The sequence below is a fragment of the Lichenostomus cassidix genome, unplaced genomic scaffold, assembly GCF_008360975.1.
Source record: "Lichenostomus cassidix isolate B80296 unplaced genomic scaffold, HeHo_3.0 HiC_scaffold_39, whole genome shotgun sequence".
Taxonomy (NCBI): domain Eukaryota; kingdom Metazoa; phylum Chordata; class Aves; order Passeriformes; family Meliphagidae; genus Lichenostomus; species Lichenostomus cassidix.
In genome coordinates this window covers 2,150,224-2,174,418 of record NW_028147446.1, presented here as the reverse complement: position 1 = coordinate 2,174,418, position 24,195 = coordinate 2,150,224, and the positions used below count along the sequence as shown (strand labels likewise).

General features: G+C 60.8%; 1 protein-coding gene across 8 annotated transcripts; it reads left to right on the top strand.

The window, feature by feature from the left end:
* The first annotated feature begins 124 nt into the window (after positions 1 to 124).
* PNPLA6 (patatin like domain 6, lysophospholipase) lies at positions 125 to 23,287 on the top strand. Of its 8 annotated transcripts, none has more exons than XM_085046108.1 (37): positions 125 to 258; positions 1,401 to 1,463; positions 1,539 to 1,598; positions 2,210 to 2,285; positions 2,359 to 2,441; positions 2,514 to 2,614; positions 2,711 to 2,863; positions 3,768 to 3,927; positions 4,728 to 4,808; positions 5,113 to 5,241; positions 5,317 to 5,397; positions 5,485 to 5,593; positions 6,056 to 6,133; positions 6,233 to 6,330; positions 7,120 to 7,392; positions 7,882 to 7,959; positions 8,559 to 8,764; positions 10,255 to 10,386; positions 10,989 to 11,112; positions 11,199 to 11,312; positions 11,867 to 11,942; positions 12,029 to 12,169; positions 12,677 to 12,740; positions 12,817 to 12,985; positions 13,919 to 14,101; positions 14,197 to 14,315; positions 14,888 to 15,044; positions 15,984 to 16,100; positions 16,190 to 16,259; positions 17,082 to 17,198; positions 17,627 to 17,743; positions 19,737 to 19,885; positions 20,496 to 20,648; positions 20,902 to 21,018; positions 21,613 to 21,709; positions 21,800 to 21,900; positions 22,891 to 23,287. In XM_085046108.1, the coding sequence occupies exons 2-37, from the start codon at positions 1,431 to 1,433 to the stop codon at positions 22,966 to 22,968; spliced, it is 4,194 nt and encodes a 1,397-aa protein (XP_084902234.1). In that variant the 5' UTR covers positions 125 to 258; positions 1,401 to 1,430; the 3' UTR covers positions 22,969 to 23,287. The 8 variants fall into 8 exon arrangements, with proteins under 8 accessions (XP_084902234.1, XP_084902232.1, XP_084902240.1 ...); XM_085046106.1 differs by having other exon boundaries at positions 5,479 to 5,593; XM_085046107.1 differs by lacking the exon at positions 125 to 258 and adding an exon at positions 488 to 509 and having other exon boundaries at positions 5,479 to 5,593.
* Positions 23,288 to 24,195: the final 908 nt, after the last annotated feature.

Below are 24,195 nucleotides of genomic sequence, written 5' to 3'. Positions count from 1 at the left end.
CCCCAAGATGGCGCCGGGGCGACCCTACAGCCCCACGCGCCCGGGCGGTCGCGTTTCAATGACGTCACAACGCAACACCCAACATGGCGTCTGACCATTATCTGCCCGGTTTGACCTTCTCAACATGGCGGCAGCGCCGCGACCGGCTCGGCGCCGCCGGGTGACGTCACCGAAGAGGCGGGACGGCCTTAAAGGGGCCATGACCGCGCGGGGGCCGCGGCCGCCGCCAGGGCCGGAGCGGGGCGGGAGCGGCGGCCGGTGAGGGGGGCCGGGGGGGTCCCGGGGGGTTCCGGGGGGGCTGTGCCGGCCGGGGGGAGCTCCGGGGGGCTGTGCGGGCTGTGGGGGATCGGGGGGTGGAGGAGCGGCGGGAGGTGTGAGGGAAGCTGAGGGGGAAGCGCTGAGGGCAGCGGGAGGCCTGAGGGGCAATAACGGCCGGGGGGCGATAACGGCCCGGGGGGCTGCGGCTCGGCGGGGCAGCTGGGCTGTGAGGGGTTAATTAACTCACTGGGGTAATTAGGGCTGGAAGGGGTAATTAACTCGCGGCGGGGCAATAACGGCCTGGGGGGGCAATTAGGGTGTGAGGGGTAATTAACTGGTGCGGGGGCAGGAACGGCCTGGGGGGCAAAAACGGCCTGGGGGGCAATTAAACCACGGGGGGCAATTAAACCACAGGGGGGGAATTAAATCACGGGGGGCAATTAAATCACGGGGGGCAATTAAATCACGGGGGGCAATAGATGTGTGAGGGTAAATAAATGAGAAAACACTTGGGGGTAATTAAATAATAACAGCCTGAGGGACAGTAAGGGTAAAGGGGGCAGTTGGGGCAGATTGAGCCCCAGTTTGGGGGAATTGGAAATAAATTTGGGGACAGTAAATCCTGGGGGGCTTGTGAAGCTGGGGGGTGATTTGGGGACAATGTGGGGACATTGGTCACCTGCAGAGCCCTCAGGGCGTCACCAGGCCGAGGTGCCACCACGGGGTCACTGCCCTCGGGGGTGGCACGTGCCAGCCTCGGGGACATGCTGTGACAATGGCACTGTCACCTCCCCGGGGTGTCCTTGGGAAGGACAGGGGGACAATGGCGGGGTGACAGTGCGGACAGGGGACACGGGGAGGGGACACAGCAGGGCCAGGCCCGGCGGTGGCACTGATGGGGTGACAACAGGGCCGGGTGACAGCGCCTGGTAGCCTTGGCACGGTGACCGGCATTGTCACAACAGGCTGGCTCTTGTCCCCGGGGGAGCTGCCGGTGGCCACGCGATGTCCCCAAGCACCGTGGGGACACCCTGGGGCCACACCCACCCGCAGCAGGGCTTTCCCCTGGGTGTCCCTCGGTGCCACCGCGTGTCCCCAGCCCCTCCATTGTCCCTTTTTCCCGTTTTTCCCGTTTCTGGCAGGATTTTGGATGGGCAGAGCCCCCCCCGGCCATGGGGCAGAGCGAGTCGCAGCAGGAGGCGGAGGTGGGACACGTCCCTGTCACCCCAGTGTCCCCAGCCGGGGGGACAGCGGGGCTCAGCTGTCCCTTGTCCCCGCAGGGCACCTTCCTGAGGTGGCTGCTGGCGTTCTTCAGCAAGGAGCAGCTGCCCTCGCGTGCTGTGAGTGTCCCTAGTGTCCCCAATGTCCCTAGTGTCCCCAGTGTCTGCAGTGTCCCCAATGCCCCCAGTGTCCCTAGTGTCCCCAATGTCCCTAGTGTCCCCAATGTCCCTAGTGTCCCCAGTGTCCCCAATGTCCCCAAATTCTTAATGTCCCCAACGTCTCCAGTGTCCCCAGTGTCCTTCATGCCGTGATGCCCTCAATGTCCCCAGTGTCCCCAATGTCCCTAGTGTCCACAGTGTCCCTAGTGTCCCCATATTCTCAATGTCCCTAATGTCCCCAGTGTCTGCAGTTTCCCCAGTGTCCCCAATGTCCCTCATATTCCCAATGTCCCCATGTTCTCTATGTCCCCAGTGTCCCTCATGTTCCCAATGTCCCCATGTTCTCAATGTCCCCAGTGTCCCTCATGTTCTCAATGTCCCCAGTGTTCCCAATGTCCCCATGTCCCCACTGCTGCCAGCACCCCCTGAGGGGACACAAACTTGTCCCTTGTCCCTGACCACCCAAGCCCCTCCTGTCGCTCCGTGTCCCCACACTGGCAGCACCATTGCTCACTCCCGCGTTCGTCCCCACCCCTTGGGGACACCGTGGGGACATCCCCGTCCCTCCGCAGGTGCTGGTGACCATCCTGGGCGTCGCCATCGTCATCATGGCCGTTGCGGCGCTGGGCTGGTGGCTTCGCCTCAAGCGTGAGTGACACACCTGGGGGACAGGGGTGACGATGCCCCTGCCACCCTCACCATGTCCCCTCGGTGTCCCCAGATGTCCCCGCCCAGGAGCCGCCCCGGTACCGCTTCCGCAAGAGGGACAAAGTGCTCTTCTACAGCCGCAAGATCATGCGTAAGGTGACCCTCGGGGCGGCAGCCGGGTGACCCCGCGGTGCCACCCCGGGGTGACACGCGGCGCTGTCCCCACAGGTGTCCCAGTCCACGTCGTCCCTGGTGGACAGCGCCTCGTCCAGCGGCGCCTCCAGGCCGCGCAGCCGCAAGAAGCTGAAGGTTCTCAGCATCGCCAAGAAGTGAGGCAGGGCGCGGCGGGCTGGGCTGGCATGGCAGCGTCCGGCTGTCCCCGCGGCGTCCCCGCAGCGTCCCCGTGTGTCCCCACGTGTCCCCAGGGTGTCGGCCAGCTTCCTGCGCATCCAGAAGGAGCCGCCGACGCTGCAGCTGAAGGAGCCGCCGCCCTCGGTGCTGGAGGCTGACCTGACCGAGTTCGACGTGGCGAGTTCCCACCTGCCCTCTGAGGTGCTCTACATGCTCAAGAACGTCCGGTGAGCGCGGCTGGGAGCGTCTGTGGGAGTGGGAGTGGTCAGTGGGAGTGGGATTGGTCAGTGGGATTGGGATTGGGATTGGGATCTGTCAGTGGGATTGGGATTGGGATCTGTCAGTGGGATTGGGATCTGTCAGTGGGATTGGGATCTGTCAGTGGGATTGGGATTTATCTGTGGGATTGGGATCTGTCAGTGGGATTGGGATTTGTCTTTGGGATTGGGATCTGTCAATGAGATTGGGATCTATCTATGGGATCGGGATTTACCTATGGGATTGGGATCTGCCAGTGAGATTGGGACTGGGATCAGGATCTGTCCGTGGGGTTGGGATCCATCCTTGGGATGGGGGTCTGACCGTGGGATTGGATCAAGATCTGTCAGTGGGATTGGGATCTGTCTGTGGAATTGGGATTTATATGTGGGATTGGGATCTGTCTGTGGAATTGGGATTTATATGTGGCATTGGGATCTGTCAGTAGGATTGGGATTTATCTATGGAATTGGGAACTGTCAATGGGATTGGGATCGGGATCCATCCCTGGGATCAGGATCTGACCTTGGAATTTGTCCATGGGATCGGATCTGTCTGTGGGATCAGGATCTGTTCCTGCAGTGTCACTGTCCCCACAGTGTCACCTCTGTCCCTTTGTCCCCGCAGGGTGTTGGGACACTTTGAGAAGCCTCTGTTCCTGCAGTGTCACTGTCCCCACAGTGTCACCTCTGTCCCTTTGTCCCCGCAGGGTGCTGGGGCACTTTGAGAAGCCTCTGTTCCTGCAGTGTCACTGTCCCCCTGGTGTCACCGCTGTCCCTTTGTCCCCTCAGGGTGCTGGGACACTTTGAGAAGCCTCTGTTCCTGCAGTGTCACTGTCCCCACGGTGTCACCTCTGTCCCTTTGTCCCCGCAGGGTGCTGGGGCACTTTGAGAAGCCTCTGTTCCTGGAGCTCTGCAAGCACATGGTGTTCCAGCAGTGCCAGCAGGGCGAGGATGTGTTCCGGCCAGGCCAGCCGGACACCAGCATCTACGTCCTGCAGGAGGGCAAGCTGGAGCTGCTGCTCAGCGAGGCGGTGAGGGACACGGGGACACCTGGGGACATCCTGGGGACATGCTAGGAACAGCTGGGAACATCCTAAGGACACGTGGGGACATCCTAGGGACAGCTGGGGGGCAGCTGGGGATAGCCAGGGATACCTGGGGATACCTAGAGAGCACCTCAGGGACAGGTGGGGACAGCAGGGGACATCTAAGGACACATGGGGACATCCTAGGGACAGTTGGGGGGCAGCCAGGGACAGCCAGGGATGCCTAGGGATACCTAGAGAGCATGTTGGGGAGAGCTGGGGACAGCAGGGGACATCCTAGGGACAGCTGGGAACATCCTAGGGACGCATGGTGACATCCTAGGGACAGCTGGGGGGCAGCTGGGGACAACCAGGGATACCTGGGGATACCTAGAGAGCACCTCAGGGACAGCTGGGGACAGAAGGGGACATCCTAGGGACAGCTGGGGACATCCTAGGGACACATGGCGACCCAACACACACCCAACACACACCCAACACACAACCAAACCAACCAAACACCAGGGACACCTGGACACACCCAAGGGAGAGCCTGGGACACCCTTGAGGACACCTGGAGACACTCAGGGACACCTAGGGGACACCAGGGACACCTGGAGACACCCAAGGACACCTGGAGGACACCAGGGACACCTGGAGACACCCCAAGGACGTTCAGAGATGCCCAAAGTCACCCAAGGGATGCTTGGGGACACCTCAGGGATGTTCAGGGACACCCAGGGGATATCTGGGGACACGCAGGGGACATGTGGGGACACGTGGGGACACAGGCTCTGTCCCAGCAGGACGGGAAGGAGACAGTGATGAAGGAGGTGTTCCCTGGGGACAGTGTGCACAGCCTGCTCAGCATCCTGGATGTCATCACGGTACTGCCATGTCCCCAGCTGTCCCCAAACCCTGCGTGGCCACTCAGGATGGTCCTAAACCCCGTTGACCTTGGTGGTGATTGTCCCCAATGTCCCCAGGCTGTCCCCAAGCCCCTCCAGCCCAGCCGTGGTCACCCCAAACCCAACCTTGGCCACCCCAAAGCCAACCTTGGCCACCCCAAACCCAATCAAGGTCACTCCAAACCCAATCAAGGTCACCCCAAACCCCAGTGCCCCCCAGTCCCTGCCTGCCCCCAGTTCCCCCCCAAGGCCTGGCTGTCCCCCTGACCCTCGATGTCCCCAGGGCCACCAGCGGCCGTACCGGACAGTCTGTGCCCGAGCGGCCGAGGACTCTACGGTGCTGCGCCTGCCGGTCGAGGCTTTCTCAGCCGTCTTTGAGAAGTACCCCGAGAGCCTGGTCAGGGTGGTGCAGGTCAGTGGGGCTCAGGGGGACCCCGGGATGTCCCCTGGGGTGGCAGGTGACCCACGGTGTCCCCGTGTCCCTCAGATCATCATGGTGCGGCTGCAGCGCGTCACCTTCCTGGCGCTGCACAACTACCTGGGGCTGACCAACGAGCTCTTCAGCCACGTGAGTTCGGGGTGCAGGTTGGGGTGTCCCTGGGTGGGGATGGACGCTCTGGTGTCCCCTCTGATGTCCCCGTGTCCCCAGCAACAGGACATGCAGCCGCTGCGGCTGTTCCCCCAGCCTGGCCACGCCGCTCGCACCAGCCCTGTGCGGCACGGCAAGCGCAGCCTGGGCAGCTCGGACGAGGGCCGAGACACCGGTGAGGGGAACGGGGGATCTGCCAGCGTTTCTGGGGTCTGTGCTGTGCCCTGAACCCTAAATCGCCCCTCAAATATCCCCCCGAAATCCCCCTGAATTCCACCCCAAATCCCCGCTGAGTTCCCCCTGTGTTCCTCCCGAATTCTCTTGAGTGCCACCCTGAATTGCCCCCCAAATCTCTCTCTGAATCACCCCTGAATCCCACCCTGAATTCCCCCTGAACTCCACCTGAATCCACCCAGAATTTCCCTTGATTTCCCCTTGAATTCCACCACAAATCCCCCCTGAATTCCCCGAATTCTCCCCTAAATCCCACTCCAAATCACCCCCAAATCCCACCCTAAATCCCCCCTGAATTCTTCCTGAATTCCTCCTGAATCCCACCCTGAATTCTCCCCCAAACCCCACCCCAAACCCACCCAAATCCACCCCAAACCCACCCAAACTCCCCTCTGCCCCCCAGCCGAGCTGCTGAAGGAACCCCCAGCGCCAGCACCGCCTCAGCTCAGCCGCTGCATCTCCATGCCTGTGGACATCTCAGGTGGGTCCTGGCGTGGTCAGGGCGTGGTCAGGGTGTGGTCACCCCGTGGTCACCCCCCGGGGAGGTTCTGTCCCCATGGTGACCCCAGGACCCTCGCAGGCATCCAGAAAGGTCCTCGCTCCGATTTCGACATGGCCTACGAGCGCAGCCGCATCTCGGTGTCGCTGCAGGAGGACAGCAGCGGGGCTTTCGGGCAGGTAGGGCCAGGAGAGACCCGAAAGCATCCTAAATTCCATCCCAAATTCCAGCCTGAATCCACCCCAAATTCCAGCCCAAATTCCATCCCAAATCCATCCCGAATCCATCCCAAATTCCATCCCAAATTCCATCCCAAATTCCATCCCAAATCCATCCCAAATTCCATCCCAAATCCCATCCCGAATCCATCCCAAATCTACCCTGAATCCATCCTAAATCCATCCCAAATTCCACCTGAATCCACCCTAAGTTCCAACCTGAATCCCGTCCCGAATCCATCCCAAATCTACCCTGAATCCATCCTAAAATCTACCCCAAATCCCACCCTGAATTCCAGCCCAAATCCATCCCAAATCCTACCCTGAATCCCATCCCGAATTCATCCCAAATTCCATCACTAAACCCAACCTGAATCCATCCCAAATCTACCCTGAATCCATCCTAAATCTACCCCAAATCCCACCCCGAATTCCATCCTGAATCCATCCCAAATTCCAGCCTGAATCCCACCCCAAATTCCAGCCTGAATCCATCCCAAATTCCAGCCCGAATCCCACCCTGAATCCCATCCCAAATTCCAGCCCGAATCCATCCCAAATTCCAGCCTGAATCCCATCCCAAATCCATCCCAAATTCCACCTGAATCCACCCTAAATTCCAGCCCGAATCCCACCTGAATCCATCCCAAATTCCAGCCTGAATCCCCCCTGAATGCCACCCAAATCCCACCCTAAATCCCTCTCCAAATCCCACACTGATTCCACCCCAAACCCCCCGGTTTCCCGCAGCCTCAGGAGCCCAAGGAGCGCAAATCGGTGACGCTGGAGGAACAGCCGTCGGGGATTTACCGCTACAGCTGCTGCGAGGACGAGCCGGGAGCAACACCAGGAACAGCACCGGGAACAACAGCGGGATCGGGAACAACGGGAACGGGAATGGGATCGGGAACAGGAACAGCGGGAGCGTCGGGAACGTGTCCCTTCGGACCCTACCAGGGCCGCCAGAGCAGTGACATCTTCGAGGAGGCCAAGCGGGAGCTCATCAAGCTCATGAAGGTCGAGGTGAGGGTGGCATTGTTGGGGTCAGCGGGGTTTGTGGGGTCATGGGGGGTCGTGGGGAGGTCCTGGTGGTTCCTCGTGGCTTTGGGGAGGTCCTTGTCACCTTTAGGATGGGTCCATGTCACTTTGGGGTGTCCTTGACAGCTTTAGGGTGGTTTTTGTCATTTTGGGGTGGTCCTTGGTGCCTTTAGAGTGGTTTTTGTCACTTTGGGGTGTCCTTGACACCTTTGGGATGGTTCCTGTCACTTTGGGGTCGTCCTTGTCACCTTTAGGGTGGTTTTGGTCACTTTGGGGTGTCCTTGTCACCTTTAGGATGATCCCCCACCACTTTGGGGTGTGTTCCCATCCCCTCACAGTGGTCCCCATTGGTTCCTGGTGGCCCCCTGGTCACCCCATCCCCTCAGGGTGACCCTGTGACCCTCTGGTCACCCCATCCCCTCGGGGTGACCCCTGTGACCTCCTGGTCACCCTCTCTGTCCCCTCCTCCCCCAGGACCCCTCTCTGCTCAACAACCGCGTCCTGCTGCACCACGCCAAGGGTGGCACTGTCATCGCCCGCCAGGGTGACCAGGTGGGTCTGGGGACACCAGCTGCCCTGGGGACAACCAGAGCCATGAGAACCTGGGGGTGCTCGGGGATTCCAGCTGGGCGGTGGCAGGGTGACCTCAGGGGGTGGCAGGGTGACCCCAGGCTGTCCCCAAGGTGACAGGTGACACTCTAACAGGACGTGAGTCTCCACTTCGTGCTGTGGGGCTGCCTGCAGGTGTAGCAGTGTACGATCGACATGGAGGTGTCCCAGGGGGTGGCAGTCAGGGTGTCCCCAGGCTGTCCCCAGGCTGTCCCCAAGGTGACAGGTGACAATTTCCCAGGATGTCAGCCTGCACTTTATGCTGTGGGGCTGCCTGCACGTCTACCAGCACACGATTGACAAGGAGGTGTCCCCAGGGGTGGCAGTCAGGGTGGTATCAGGGTGTCCCCAGGCTGTCCCCAGGCTGTCCCCAAGGTGACAGGTGACAATTTCCCAGGACGTGAGTCTCCACTTCGTGCTGTGGGGCTGCCTGCAGGTGTAGCAGTGTACGATCGACATGGAGGTGTCCCAGGGGGTGGCAGTCAGAGTGTCCCCAGGCTGTCCCCAGGCTGTCCCCAAGGTGACAGGTGACAATTTCCCAGGATGTCAGCCTGCACTTCGTGCTGTGGGGCTGCCTGCACGTCTACCAGCGCATGATAGACAAGGAGGAGGATGTCTGCCTGTTCCTGACGCAGCCTGGGGAGCTGGTGGGACAGCTGGCTGTGCTCACCGGAGAGCCTCTCATCTTCACCATCAAGGCCAACCGCGACTGCACCTTCCTCAAGATCTCCAAGTCCGACTTCTACGAGTGAGGCTGGGCAGGGTTTGGGTGTCCTGAGATGTCCTGGGAGTGTCCTGGGGTGTCCTTGGGTGTCCTGGGGGTGTCCTTGGGTGTCCTGGGCTGTCCTGGGGGTGTCCTGGGGTGTCCTGGAATGTCCTGGACTGTCCTGAGATATCCTGGGGTATCCTGGGGATGTCCTGAGATGTCCTGGAGTGTCCTGGGGGTGTTCTGGGGGTGTCCTGGACTGTCCTGAGATGTCCTGGGGCTGTCCTGGGATGTCCTGGGGCTGTCCTGAGATGTCCTGGGGCTGTCCTGGGATGTCCTGGGGCTGTCCTGGGATGTCCTGGGGCTGTCCTGAGATGTCCTGGGGCTGTCCTGGGATGTCCTGGGGTGTCCTGGTGCTGTCCTGGGGTGTTCTGGTCTGTTCTGGGGGTGTCCTGGAATGTCCTGGGATGTCCTGGGCTGTCCTGGGGTGTCCAGGGGTGTCCAGGGGGTGTCCTGGGCTGTCCTGGGGTGTTTTGGGGGTGTCCTGGGGTGTCCTGGGATGTCCTGAGGGTGTCCTGGGGATGTCCTGAGATGTCCTGGGGGTGTCCTGGGGTGTTCTGGACTGTCCTGAGGGTGTCGTAGGGTGTCCTCGGGTGTCCTGGGATGTCCTGGACTGTCCTGGGGTGTCCCGGAGTGTTCTGGGATGTCCTGGACTGTCCTGGGGGTGTGCTGGGGCTGTCCTGGGATGTCCTGGGGGTGTCCTGGACTGTCCTGGGGGTGTCCTGGACTGTCCTGGGGGTGTCCTGGACTGTCCTGGGGATGTCCTGGACTGTCCTGGGGCTGTACTGGGATGTCCTGGGGTGTCCTGGGGTGTTCTGAGATGTCCTGGGGGTGTCCTCAGGTGTCCTGGGGTGTCCTGGACTGTCCTGGGATGTCCTGGGCTGTAGTGAGATGTTCTGGGGCTGTCCTGGGGTGTCCTGGGGTGTTCTGAGATGTCCTGGAGTGTCCTGGGGCCAGCGGGTGGGGCAGTGACCCTGGGGACCTGGGGGTGGTGGCTGCAGCCATGTGGGGTGGGTTTGGTTGTGGTGGGCACTGGGAGAGTGACCACGGCGTGGTGGTGACCGTGGTGTGGTGACCCCAGCATCATGGCATGGTGGTGACCACAGCCCCGCAGCATGGTGGCAACCATGGCATGGTGACAACCTCGTGGTATGATGGTGACCATGGCATGGTGACCCCAATGTCATGGTGTGATGGTGACCATGGCATGGAGGTGACCATGGCATGGAGATGACCACAGTGTGTATGGCATGGTGGGAGCCATGGCATGGAGGTGACCATGGCATGGAGGTGACCATGGCATGGAGGTGACCACAGCCTCATGGCATGGTGGCGCCCCAGGGCGGCGTTTTGGGGTGTCCTGAGCCAGGCTGGGGGTCGGATGGACAATCCCCATGGATCTCTCCAGTTTGGGATCCTCTTTGGTGTCCCCACGGTGTCCCCACGGTGTCCCACAGTGTCCCTGTCCCCAGGATCATGCGGGAGCAGCCCAGCGTGGTGCTGAGCGTGGCTCACACCGTGGCCGCCCGGATGTCACCCTTCGTGCGCCAGATGGACTTCGCCATCGACTGGATGGCCGTGGAGGCTGGCCGGGCGCTCTACAGGTGAGTGACCACCTCTGGGACATGGCATGGCTGGAGGTGACCAGAGCCCCATGGCGTGGTGGTGACAATGGCATGGTGACCATTGACCTCATGGCATGCTGGTGACCATGTCATGGAGGTGACCAAAGCCCCATGGCATGGTGGTGAGCAGTCGGTATGGCATGGTGGTGACCCTAGTGTGGTGACCACCAACCTCATGGCATAGTGGTGACCATGGCATGGAGATGACCACAGCCCCATGGCACAGTGGTGACCCCAGCACGGTGGTGACCACAGCGCCATAGCACAGTGGTGACCACAGCACGGTGGTGACCACAGCCCTGTAGCACAGTGGTGACCATGGCATGGTGGTGACCACAGTCCCACAGCGCAGTGGTGACCACAGCATGGTGGTGACCACAGCATGGTGGTGGCCCCAGCCCCATGGCACAGTGGTGACCATGGCATGGTGGTGACCACAGCCCCATGGCACAGTGGTGACTATGGCGTGGTGGTGACCACAGCATGGTGGTGACCACAGCACAGTGGTGACCACAGCCCCGTGCCTGGGGCTCAGCTCAGGTAGGGCCACCAGCAGCTCAGGTGCCACCGTGTGTCCCCAGGCAGGGGGACAAGTCGGACTGCACCTACATCGTGCTCAACGGCCGCCTGCGCTCCGTCATCCAGAAGGGCAGCGGCAAGAAGGAGCTGGTGGGCGAGTATGGCCGCGGTGACCTGGTGGGCGTGGTGAGTGCCGCCCTGGGGACACCCTGGGGACAGCCTGGGGACAGCCCGGGTGCAGTGCCACCCCTCACGGCGTTGTCCCCCCGCAGGTGGAGGCGCTGACGCGGCAGCCCAGAGCCACCACGGTGCACGCGGTGAGGGACACGGAGCTGGCCAAGCTGCCCGAGGGGACACTCAACAACATCAAGCGCCGATACCCACAGGTACCAGGCCACCTCGGGTGTCCCCATGTGTCACCTGATCCTGCCAGGGCCACCTCGGGTGTCCCCATGTGTCACCTGATACCCGCAGGTACCACCAGGGCCACCTCGGGGTGTCACTTTGTGTCCCCATATGTCACCTGATAACCCACAGGTACCGCCAGGGCCACCTCGGGTGTCCCCATGTGTCACCTGATACCCGCAGGTACCACCAGGGCCACCTCAGGTGTCCCTGTGTGTCACCTGATCCTGCCAGGGCCACCTCGAGGTGTCCCCCTGTCCCCACCCCGGCTGGGGGTTGGGATTAATTAAAACTGGCTTAGAATGAGGAATTAACGAAGCTGTGGGAGGAGCAGAGCACATGGAGGTGCCTCTGAGGTCCCCAAGGACAGGGTGGTGGTGACACCCAAAAGGTCCTGTAGGACACCAGTCTGGGGTGTCACTGAGTCTGTGCCAGGCCTGATGGCCACCCCTGTCCTTGTCACCCACCAGGCCCAATGGGCACCCCTGTCCTTGTCACCCACCAGGCCCAATGGCCACCCCTGTCGTCCTCACAGGTTGTCACTCGCCTCATCCACCTGCTGAGCCAGAAGATCCTGGGGAACCTCCAGCAGCTCCGCGGGCCCTTCCCAGGTAGGGGACAGCAGGGGACAGCAGGGTGGCCTCTCCTGGCCGGTGGGTCACCAGGACAGCGTGTCCACCTCTCGGTGTCCCCGCAGGGTCCGGCCTGGGCGTGGCGTCCAGCTCGGAGCCCATCAACCCCACCAGCAACCTGGCGACGGTGGCCGTGCTGCCCGTGTGTGACGAGGTGCCCATGGCCGCCTTCACCCTGGAGCTGCAGCACGCGCTCAGCGCCATCGGTCAGTGACCCTCATGGGGACCGCGGTGACCACTGGGGACCTGGCTGTGGCCTTGGTGTGGTGGACACTGAGGGTGACTGGGGTGGGGTGGGAAGCATGGCGTGGTGACCACAGGTTGATGGTGTGGTGGTGACCATGGTGGGATAGTGACCACAGCGTGGTGACCCCAGCTTCATGGCGTGGTGGTGGCCATTTGTGTGAGGGTGACCATGGCACGGAGGTGACCACAGCCCCATGGCATGGGGGGAACCGTGGGGTGGTGACCACAACCTCATGGTATGATTGTGACCATGGCGTGGTGGTGACCATGGTGTGGAGGTGACCACAGCCCCATGACGTGGTGGCAACTGTGGCGTGATGACCATAGCCTCATGGCATGGTGGTGACCATGGCATGGAGGTGACCACAGCCCATGGCACAGTGGTGACCGTGGCATGGAGATGACCACAGCCCCATGGCATGGAGGTGACCACAACCCCACACCACTGACCCCATCCCCGTCCCCAGGTCCCACGCTGCTCCTCACCAGTGACATCATCCGCGCCCGCCTGGGCTCCTCGGCCCTCGAGAGGTACCTGGGGTGGCAGTGGTGTCCCCGTGTCCCCCGCTGGCCGCTCTGGCCCCCGCTGACCACGCGATGCCCGCAGCATCCAGGAGTACCGGCTGTCCGGCTGGCTGGCGCAGCAGGAGGACATCCACCGCATCGTGCTCTACCAGACGGACTGCACGCTGACCCCCTGGACACTGCGCTGCATCCGCCAGGCCGACTGCATCCTCATCGTGGGGCTGGGCGACCAGGAGCCCGCGCTGGGAGAGGTGGCGTGGGACAGGGACAGGGACAGGGGCGGGACAGGGACAGGGACAGGGGCGCGCTGGGAGAGATGGGATGGGATAGGGACAGGGACAGGGACAGGGGTGGGACAAGGACCGGGACAGGGGTGGGACTGGGACTGGGTGACCAGTGCCAGTGCTGGGAGAGGTGGGATGGGACAGGGACAGGGGTGGGACAGGGACTGGGTGACCAGGAGAGGTGGGGATAGGGTGGGAATAGGGTGGGATTGGGACTGGGGTTGGGACTGGGGTTGGGACACAGGGACATGGGGACAGGAAGACATAAGGACATGGGATATGGGAATATGGGGCATGGGGATACAGGGACAGGGGACATGGGGACACAGGGATATAAGGACAGGAAGGCATAAGGACATGGGGACACAGGGACATAGGGACACACCCCATCTCCGGAGGTAGGATAGAGCTCTGAGGGTGGGAGGGGTCTCCAGAGGTGGGAAGGGGCTCTGGCATTGGGCTGGCACTCTGGGGTCAGGCTGGGATTTTGGGGTCGGGATGGGATTTTTGGGTCGGTATGGGATTTTGGGATGTCCCTGACCCTCTGCCCGCTGGCACAGCTGGAGCAGATGCTGGAGAACATGGCTGTCCATGCCCTGAAGCAGCTGGTGCTGCTGCACCGCGAGGATGGGATTTTGGGGTTGGGATGGGATTTTTGGGATCGGGATGGGATTTTGGGGTTTGTATGGGATTTTGGGATGTCCCTGACCCTCTGCCCGCTGGCACAGCTGGAGCAGATGCTGGAGAACATGGCTGTCCATGCCCTGAAGCAGCTGGTGCTGCTGCACCGCGAGGATGGGATTTTTGGGATCGGGATGGGATTTTTGGGATCAGGATGGGATTTTTGGGGTCAGTATGGGGTCATTTTGGGGTGTCCCTGACCCCGTACCCCCGTTCCAGCTGGAGCAGATGCTGGAGAACACGGCGGTCCGTGCCCTGAAGCAGCTGGTGCTGCTGCACCGCGAGGACGGCCCCGGCCCGGCGCGCACCGTCGAGTGGCTCAACATGCGCTCGTGGTGCTCGGGACACCTCCACCTGCGCTGCCCTCGCCGCGTCTTCTCGCGCCGCAGCCCCGCCAAGCTGGTACGGCCACGCCCGGGGGGTTTGGGACATTGTCACATCGTCACCCACCCCGGGGGGGTTTGTCACCTCGCTGTCACCTCCCTGTCGCCCCGCAGCGCGAGATGTACGAGAAGGTGTTTGAGAAGAGTCCTGACCGGCACAGCGACTTCTCGCGCCTGGCCAGGGTGCTGACCGGCAACACCATCGCGCTGGTGCTGGGCGGCGGCGGCGCCAGGTGTGTCCCTGTGTGTTCCTCTGTGTCCCTCTGTGTCCCTCTGTGTCCCTCTGTGTCCCCCTGGCCTCATATCCCACATCCCTGTGTCCCCATATCCCACAGCCCTGTGTCTTTGTGTCCCCGTGTCCCCGTGTCCCTATGTCTTCATATCCCCTATCCCTGTGTCCCCACATATCCCATGTCCCTGTGTCTTTGTGTCCCTATGTCCCCGTGTCCCACTGTCCCACATTCTCATCCCAGCTGGTTCTGCGAGCACAGGGATTGCTCCCCATTGTCCCCATGTCTCTGTCCCCATGTTCCTGTGTCCCCCTATCCCCTTGTCACCCATATCCCTGTGTCTCCATGGCGGCACATCCCACGTCCTAATGTCCTCCTGTTCCCGTATCCTGTGTCCCCAAACCCTCTGTCCCACCATGTTCCCGTGTCCCCCTCCCTGTGCTGCCCCTGTGGCACTGCCAGCCCTCACCCCGCTGTCCCCATCCTCGTGTGGCACTGTCCCCCTGACCCCCGCTGTCCCCATCCCCACTGTCCCCGTGTGTCACTGTCCCCCTGACCCCGCTGTCCCCCCGCAGGGGCTGCTCGCACATCGGGGTCATCAAGGCCATGGAGGAGTCGGGAATTCCCATCGACCTGGTGGGAGGAACTTCCATCGGGGCTTTCATCGGGGCTCTGTACGCCGAGGAGCGCAGTGCCGTGCGCACCAAGCAGCGCGCCAGGGAGTGGGCCAAGGTGGGGGACAGGGACAGGGACACGGAGGGGGTGACATGGGGACATCAGGGGGTGACAGGGATGAGGGGGTGACAGGGACAGGGACACGAGAGGTGATGGGGGACATCAGGGGGTGACAGGGACATGGGTCAGTGAGCGCAGCGCCGTGCACACCAAGCAGTGTGCCAGGGAGTGGGCCAAGGTGGGGGACAGGGACATCGGGGACATTGGGGACATCAGGGGGTGACGTGGGGACATCAGGGGGTGACAGGGACATCAGGGGGTGACAGGGACATGGGTAGGTGAGTGCAGCGCCGTGTGCACCAAACAGCGTGACAGGGAGTGGGCCAAGGTGGGTGACACAGGGACACTGGGGACATCAGGGACATCAGGGGGTGACAGGGACACAGGTAAGTGAACGCAGCGCCGTGCGCACCAAGCAGCACGCCAGGGAGTGAGCAAAGGTGGGTGACACAGGGACATCAGGGACACAGGGGAGGGTGACAGAGACATCGGGGACATGGGTGACAGGGACACGGGAGTGGGGCAGGGTGGGTGACAGGGGTCCTCCCCCACCCCAGGGACACCCCCAGCCCTGCCCTGGCTGTTTCTGAACTCTCCTCTTCCTCTTTTTCTTCTTCCTCTTGCTGTTCCTCTTTCTTCCCTTCTTATGTTTCTTCTTCTTTTGTTCTTCTTTCTGCTTTTTGCTGCTTCACCTTTTTTGTTTTTGTTTCTCCTTTCTTATTTCTTTCTCCTCTTCTTCCCTTTTTTCTTCTTTCCTTTTTTCCTCCTCCATTTTCTCATTTTTTCTCCTTCTTTCTTCTTTTTCCTTTTTTTCCTCATTATTTTTCATTGCATTTCATTTATCTCCTCTCTCTCTCCTTCCTCCTCCTTTTCCCTCCTTCTCTTTCTCCTTTTCTTCCTCCTCCACCTCCTCCTCCTGCTGCTGCTGCTGCTCAGTGCATGAACTCAGTTTTCGAGACAGTTCTGGACCTCACCTACCCCATCACCTCCATGTTCTCCGGCTCCGCCTTCAACGCCAGCATCAACCGCGTCTTCCAGGACAAGCAGATCGAGGTTTGTCCCCAATGTCCCTGCTTTGTCCCCAGCCCTGAATCCCCCGATGTCCCCCACGGTGTCACCTCCTGTCCCCTGTGTCCCCCCAGGACCTGTGGCTGCCCTACTTCAACGTCACCACGGACATCACGGCGTCAGCCATGCGAGTTCACACGGACGGTAAGGACACCCTGACCCCAGCACGGTGTCACCTCCCCGCGGGGGACACAGGTGACAGGGCCAGGACATGGCTGGGGGACAGGGGTGGCTTCCAGAGCCACTGCCCTGGGGACCTGGCTGGGCTGGGGACACTGGTCTGGGGACACTGGGCCTGCAGGAGGCACTAATACTACTGACCACTAACCCCAGTAACCCCAGGACATGGTGGCAGTGCTGGTGGGGACATCGTGGTGGTGGTGGGGACATCGTGGTGGGGATATGGTGGCAGTGGTGGGGACATCACAGTGATGGTGGGGACATTGTGGTGGGGACATCACAGTGATGGTGGGGACACTGTGCTGGGGACACTGTGGTGGGGACATCACAGTGATGGTGGGGACACAGTGGTGGTGATGGGGACATCATAGTGGTTGGGATGTGGCGGTGGGGACATTGTGGTGGGGATACAGTGGCAGTGGTGGGGACGTGGTGGCAGTGGGGACACAGTGGTGGCGGTGGGGACACGATGGTGGCGGTGGGGACACGATGGTGACAGTGGGATCGTTGTGGTGGCGGTGGGGACACGGTGCTGGGGACACGATGGTGGTGGGATCGTTGTGGTGGCCGCCCCTCGTCCTCGCCCGCTGCCGGAGCTCACCTGGGACATTGAGCCGTCCAGGGCCACCTCCCTGCTGGTCACCCGGCCCCGCCCACCCCGCTGGCCTCTAACACCCACTAATCCCCGCTGACCCCTAACCCCTGCTCCCCACGCCGCTGGCTGCCGTCCCCCCGTGTCCCCTGCGGTCACCCCGCTGGCCGTGACCGTGTCCTCTCCGTCCCCAGGCAGCCTCTGGCGCTACGTCCGAGCCAGTGCGTCCTATACCCCCTACCTGCCTCCGCTCTGCGACCCCAAGGACAGCCACTGGCTGGTGGACGGCTGCTATGTTAACAATGTCCCAGGTCAGCGCTCGCTCGCCGGGGCCACCCCAAACACACACCCAGAACACACCAAAAACCCCAAAAAACACACCGAAACCCCAAAGTAAACCACCAAAACCCACCAAAAAACCACCAAAAACCCCACCCAAAACGCCAAAAAAACACACCCAAAAACCCCCAAAAAACCACCATGGAAACCCTAAAAAACCACCACAAACCCCAATCAAACACCCAAAAACCCACCAAAAACCCCCAAAACACCCCCAAAACCCACCACATCCAGACTCTCCACGCACCGAGCAGGGCGCGCCGGCCACCTCTGTCCCCCACCGCGGTGCGGCGTCACCCGTGGGGCGCAGACGTGTCCCCGGCGGGGCGAGGGGCGGCCCCCGGCGGGGTCGGGGGTCGTGGGGCCGCGCTGACCGCGGCGTTTGTTCCCGCCGGCGCAGGCTCGCTCTGGCGCTACGTCCGCGCCAGCATGACCCTCTCGGGGTACCTGCCGCCCCTGTGCGACCCCAAGGACGGCAACCTCCTGATGGACGGGGGGTACATCAACAACCTGCCAGGCAAGTGGGCAGCGCGGGGCGGGCGAGCACGGACCGACGGACAGATGGACACGGCCGGCCTCGGCCACCGTTGGGCGCTGGGATGTCCGGCTGTTGGTGTTACCGTGCTGGGGGGTTTGCCAGGGCTTTCCATCCATCCGTCTGTCCATCGTAGATCATCTCCTGGTGGTTTTCCAGAATGTTCCATGGTTTTTTTTCATGGTCAGGATTCATCCATGTTCCGTCATCTCCTGGTGGTTTTCCAGAACATTCCATGGTTTTTTTTCATGGTCAGGATTCATCCATGTTCCGTCATCTCCTGGTGGTTTTCCAGAATGTTCCATGTTTTTTTCATGGTTAGGATTCATCCATCATGGATCATCTCCTGGTGGTTTTCCAGAACATTCCATGGCTTTTTCATGGTCAGGATGAATCCATCTTCCAGCATCTCCTGGTGGTCTTCCAGAACATTCCATGGTTTTTCACAGCCAGGGTTTATCTTGCATCCATCGTGGATCATCTCCTGGTGGTTTTCCAGAATGTTCCATGGTTTTTTCATGTCAGGATTCATCCATCTTCCATCATCTCCAGGTGGTTTTCCAGAACATTCCATGGCTTTTTCATGGTTTCCATGAAAATATTCCATCATCTCTTGATGCCTTTTCCATGCCGCTTGGTTTTCCGGAACATTCCATGTCTTTTCGTGTCCAGGATGAATTAATCTTCCATCATCTCCGGGTGGTTTTCTGTGCCAGCTGGTTTTCCGGAACGTTCCATGGTTTTTCCATGGTCAGGATCCATCCATGGTGGATCATCCCTTGGTTTTTCCATACCAGGTGGTTTTCCAGAACATTCCATGGTTTTTTGTGTTCAGGATCCATCCATGGTGGATCATCTCTTGATGCCTTTTCCATGCCAGCTGGTTTTTCCAGAATATTCCATGGTTTTTCCATGCACAGGATCATCTCTCAATGTCCTCGGTGCTTGGTCACCTCTTGGGGCATCTTCACCTCTGTCACCTCCTGGTGTCACCTCCTGGTGTCACATTCTCGTATCACCTCCTGGTGTCACTTCCCAGTGCCACCTCCTGGTGCCACCTCTTGTGTCACCTCCTGGTGTCATCCCGGATTATTTCTGTCCTTCCCCTTTGCCATCCCCAGGTGTCCCCAGCCCTGGTGACCTCCCGGGTCACCTTCACCCTCCTCATCCTCTCTTGACGTCTCCATCTCCAGCTGCCCTCCTGGGGTCTCTCTGTCCTCCTCCATCCCTCCACGGCCATCCCAGGCCGGTCTGGGTCACCTCTGGTGGCCTTGGGAGGTCACCTTGTCCCCATTGTGCAGGGGTGACCTTCGTCCATCCTGCACTGTCATTGTCACCGCAGGGTTGGGTGACTCTGGTGCTGCATGGGCTCTGCTGGTGTCTCTGGGCTCCTTGGGTTTGAAGCCACCTTCCTCCTTCATCGTCATCATCAATCATCTTCATCATCTTCATCATCAATCATTGTCATCATCATCGTCATCATCTCTTCATGTCCTCCAGGACTATCGCCATCCTCTGTGGAAATGACCTTCCTCCATCATCATCATCATCTCTTGATGTCCATCATCATCATCATCATGAATCTCCATCATCCTCTCCTGATGTCCTTCAGGACCATCTTTGTCCTGATCCCTGTGGAAACGACTTTTCTCCATCATCTCCATCATCATCATCATCTTCATCATCCTCATCATCTTCTTCATCTTCTTCATCATCATCCCTTAATGTCCTCCAGGTCCATCCTCTTCCCTGTGGAAATGACTTTCCTTCATCCTCATCATCATCCTCACCATCCCTTGATGTCCTCCAGCACCATCTCCTCCACCTTCACGCCATCCCCACCCCCTTGGCTTTGTCCCCTGCTGTCCCCAAGTGTCCCCTCAGCTCCTCTCCACCCAACGCCCTTCCCCGGTCACCCCTGGAGCTCCTCCCCCCGCTGTCCCCACGCCGCTGACCGCTGTCCTGTGTCCCTCAGCCGACATCGCGCGCAACATGGGCGCCAAGACGGTCATCGCCATCGACGTGGGCAGCCAGGACGAGACTGACCTGTGCAACTACGGCGACTCGCTGTCCGGCTGGTGGCTGCTCTGGAAACGCCTCAACCCCTGGGCCGAGAAGGTCAAGGTCAGCCTGGGGTGGCCCTGGGGACAGTGGGGACGCAGGGCTGGACGTGTCCTGAGCTCTTCCTTGGGGTGTGCTGGTCATCCTTGAGGTTCTGTGGTCATCGTTGGGGTGTTCTGGGTCTTCACTGGGGTGTCCTGTCCATCCTGGTCTCCTGTCCATCCTGGTGCCCTGTCCATCCTGGTGTCACCTGGTCACTGTGATGTCCCCTGGTCACCCCAGTGTCTCCTGTCCATCCTGGTGTGTCTTGTCCATGCTGGTGTCCTGTCCATCCCTGGGATCTTTTGTCCATCCTGGTGTTTCCTGGTCACCCCAGTGTCTCCTGTCCATCACTGGGATCTCCTGTCCATCCTGGTGTCCCCTGGTCACTGTGGTGTCCCCTGATCACCCCAGTGTCTCCTGTCCATCCTGGTGTCCTGTCCATCACTGGGATCTCCTGTCCATCCTGGTGTCTCCTGTCCATCACTGGGATCTCCTGTCCATCCTGGTGTCACCTGGTCACTGTGATGTCCCCTGGGTATCCCAGTGTCTCCTGTCCATCCTGGTGTCCCCTGATCACCCCAGTGTCTCCTGTCCATCCTGGGATGTCCTGCTCACCCTGGTGTCCCCTCAGGTGCCGGACATGGCGGAGATCCAGTCCCGCCTGGCCTACGTGTCGTGCGTCCGGCAGCTGGAGGTGGTCAAGTCCAGTTCGTACTGCGAGTACATCCGGCCGCCCATTGACCGCTTCAAGACCATGGACTTCGGCAAGTTCGACGAGATCTACGTGAGCTGGGCTGGGGGGCTGTGGTCATTTTGGGGTCTTCTGGCCATTTCTGGGGTCTTCTGGCCATTTTTGGGGTCTTCTGGGTGCTCATTGGGGTCACCCTCGGGGTTCTCTGGCCATCATTGGAAGTGTCCAGGTCACCATTTTGGGCTCCCATGGCTGTCCTGGTCATTCTTGGGGTGTCCTGGCTGTCCCTGGGATGTCCCTGGGGTGTCCCCTGCCCACTGCCCACTGCCCACTGTCCCCTTGGCAGGACGTTGGCTACCAGCACGGCCGCGTGGTGTTCGAGGGTTGGAGCCGCGGCGATGTCATCGAGAAGATGGTGCAGGACAGGAGATCAGCTGACTTCCAGGACAGCAAACACATGGACGTGAGTGAGGGGACAGCCTGGGGACAGCCTGGGGACAGCCTGGGGACAGCCTGGGGACATCCAGGCTGGGCCACCCTGGCCTGGCACCTTTGCTTTGTTGGGTTTTACCCTTCAGAGCCATTGGGCCTTGTCCTTGTCCCTTCCTTGTCCTTGTTCCTTCTCCCTTGTCCCTCTGTCCCCAGGTTCTCACCTGTCCACTCTGTCCCCTCAGGTGCTCAGCTGTCCCCTGTGTCCCCTGTGTCCCCGGGTTGTCACCTGTCCCCGGTGTCCCCAGGCTCTGACCTGTCCCCTGTGTCCCCTGTGTCCCCAGGTTCTCACCTGTCCCGTGTCCCCAGGTTCTCAGCTGTCCCCTCTGTCCCCAGGTGCTCACCTGTCCCCTGTGTCCCCTGTGTCCCCAGGTGCTGAGCTGTCCCCTGTGTCCCCAGGTTCTCACCTGTCCCCTGTGTCCCCTGTGTCCCCAGGTGCTCACCTGTCCCCTGTGTCCCCAGGTGCTCACCTGTCCCCTGTATCCCCTCTGTCCCCAGGTGCTCACCTGTCCCCTCTGTCCCGTGTCCCCAGGTGCTCACCTGTCCCCTGTGTCCCCTCTGTCCCCAGGTGCTGAGCTGTCCCAGCGCTGGTTTCACAGACCTGGCAGAGATCGTGTCGCGCATCGAGCCTGCACAGCCCTACCTGTCCGACGGCTACGGGGACGGTGAGGGGACAGGGGACAGCCTGGGGACACAGGGACAGGGCTGGGGACAGCTCTGGGGCCAGCGGTGACCCCAGACCCCGATTTCCCCAGAGGAGTCTGATTACCTGACCGAGTACGAGGACGAAGGGCCTGAGTCGCTGCGGGGCGAGGAGGACGTGGCCGAGTGGGGCAGCACTGGTGGCCTGGAGGCTGTGAGTGACCAGGGTGACCCCAAAACCGGGGCTGGGAGTGACCAGGGTGACCCCAAAAACAAGGCTGTGAGTGACCACAGGGTGACCCCAAACACAGGGCTGGGAGTGACCACAGGGTGACTCCAAAACCGGGGCTGGGAGTGACCACAGGGTGACCCCAAAACCGGGGCTGGGAGTGACCAAGGTGGCTGCAAAAATGGGGCTGGGAGTGACCACAGGGTGACCCCAAAAACAGGGCTCTGAGTGACCACAGGGTGACCCCAAAACTGGGGCTGGGAGTGACCACAGGGTGACCCCAAAAACAGGGCTAGGAGTGACCAGGGTGACCCCAAAAATGGGGCTGGGGTGACTGGGGTGGCCTGAGCCCCTGGAGGCCCTGAGTGACCACGAGGACCCTAAACTGGGGGGTTTGGGGGTCCCAAGGGTGGGGCTGGGGGGTCACACAGACCTGCAGATGGAGGTGTCCCCGGGTTTGGGATCTCAAAGATGTCCTGTGGCCTTGGGGACAGCGTGGAGCTCACATTGGCTGGGCTGTGTCCCCATGCCAGTGTCCCCCATGTCCCCACGGGCGTCCCCAGGGCCCCACACTGACTGAGCATCTCTCTCCCTCTTGTCCCTTGTGTCCCCCGTGTCTCCCCATGTCCCCCCGTGTCCCCCTGTGTCCCCCTGTGTCCCCCTGTGTCCCCCTGTGTCCCCCTGTGTCCCCCCGTGTCCCCCTGTGTCCCCCTGTGTCCCCCTGTGTCCCCATGTCCCCCCGTGTCCCCCTGTTTCCCCCATATCCCCCGTGTCCCCACGCTGTCCCCACTGTGTCCCCACGCTGTCCCCACTGTGTCCCCATGCTGTCTCCCCATGTCCCCCTGTGTCCCTCATATCCCCACGCTGTCCCCCGTGTCCCCCGTGTCCCCCTGTGTCCCCCGTGTCCCCTGTGTCCCCGATGTCCCCCATATCCCCCGTGTCCCCCCTGTCCCCCATGTCCCCGCCTGTCCCCAGGAGGAGGAGAAGCTCCTTCGCCATCGCCCCAGCTCGGCCAGCACCGGCAGCTCCCCGCCGCCCCCTGCTGGACTCTGAGGGACCTGCGGCTCTACCTCCCCCAAACCCCCAAAAATCCCTTAAAAACCCCCCAAAAACCCCAAAACGTTCTGCACTTTCCCTGTCCCCTCCCTGCCCGGGTGGCCCCGGGGGGACTCAGGGGACCCCAACCCCCCTGGCACTTTGCACTCGCCCCTCCCCCCGGCCCGGGCAGGGGCAGCGATCGCTGTAAATGTTCCTTTTTCGGTTGTTTTTTTTTGTTTTTTAATGGTTTTATTTAAATCCAGGCCGGCTGTACATTTTATTAATTAATTAATTCATTCCTTTGATTAAGACGGTTCGTTGATTTCGAATTAAAGCGCTGGTGGTGCTGCTGCTCCTGCTGGGGACAGAGGGGATTTGGGGAATGGGATTGGGATTGGGAACAGGTGTGGGACTGGAATGGGATTGGGAACAGGTGTGGGACTGGAATGGGATTGGGAACAGGTGTGGGACTGGAATGGGATTGGGAACAGAATTGGGAACAGGTGTGGGGAATGAAAATAGGATTGGGAACAGGTGTGGGATTGGGAACAGAATTGGGAACAGGTGTGGGGCATGAAAATGGAATTGGGAACAGGTGTGGGGAATGAAAATAGGATTGGGAATAAAATTTGGAATGGGATTTGGTATGTGAATGGCATTGGGAACAGGTGTGGGAATGAGAAAGAGTGGGACACCTGTGGGGAATGAAAATGGGATTGGGAATGGGAACAGAATGGGAACGGGAATGAGAATGAGAGTGGGACAGATGTGGGGAATGAAAATGGGATTGGGAATGGGGTTGGGAACAGAATTGGGAACAGGTGTGGGAATGGATTGGGATTGGGAACAGAGTGGGAACGGAATTGGGAACAGAATTGGGAACAGGTGTGGGGAATGCAAATAGGATTGGGAACAGGTGTGGGAATGGGAATGAGAGTGGGACGGTGTGAAAATATGAAATGTGTGAGAAATGTGAAAATATGAAAATAGGATTGGGAACGGGGTTGGGAAGAGGTGTGGCACTGGGAGCAGCTTTCGGCCCCTTGCCGAGGTGACGCTCGCGGTGCTGCCGCAGGTGGATTTGGGGACATCCCAGTGTCCCCCCGTGTCCCCTCCTGTCCCCCGCGGAGCTTCCGCCTTAGAGGAGTCCTCGCTTCCTATTGGCCCTGGCGCCTGTCACTCACCGCTCTGAGCCAATCGCAGCGCGTCCCGCCGGCTGGGCGGTGCCGATCGGCTCGGGGC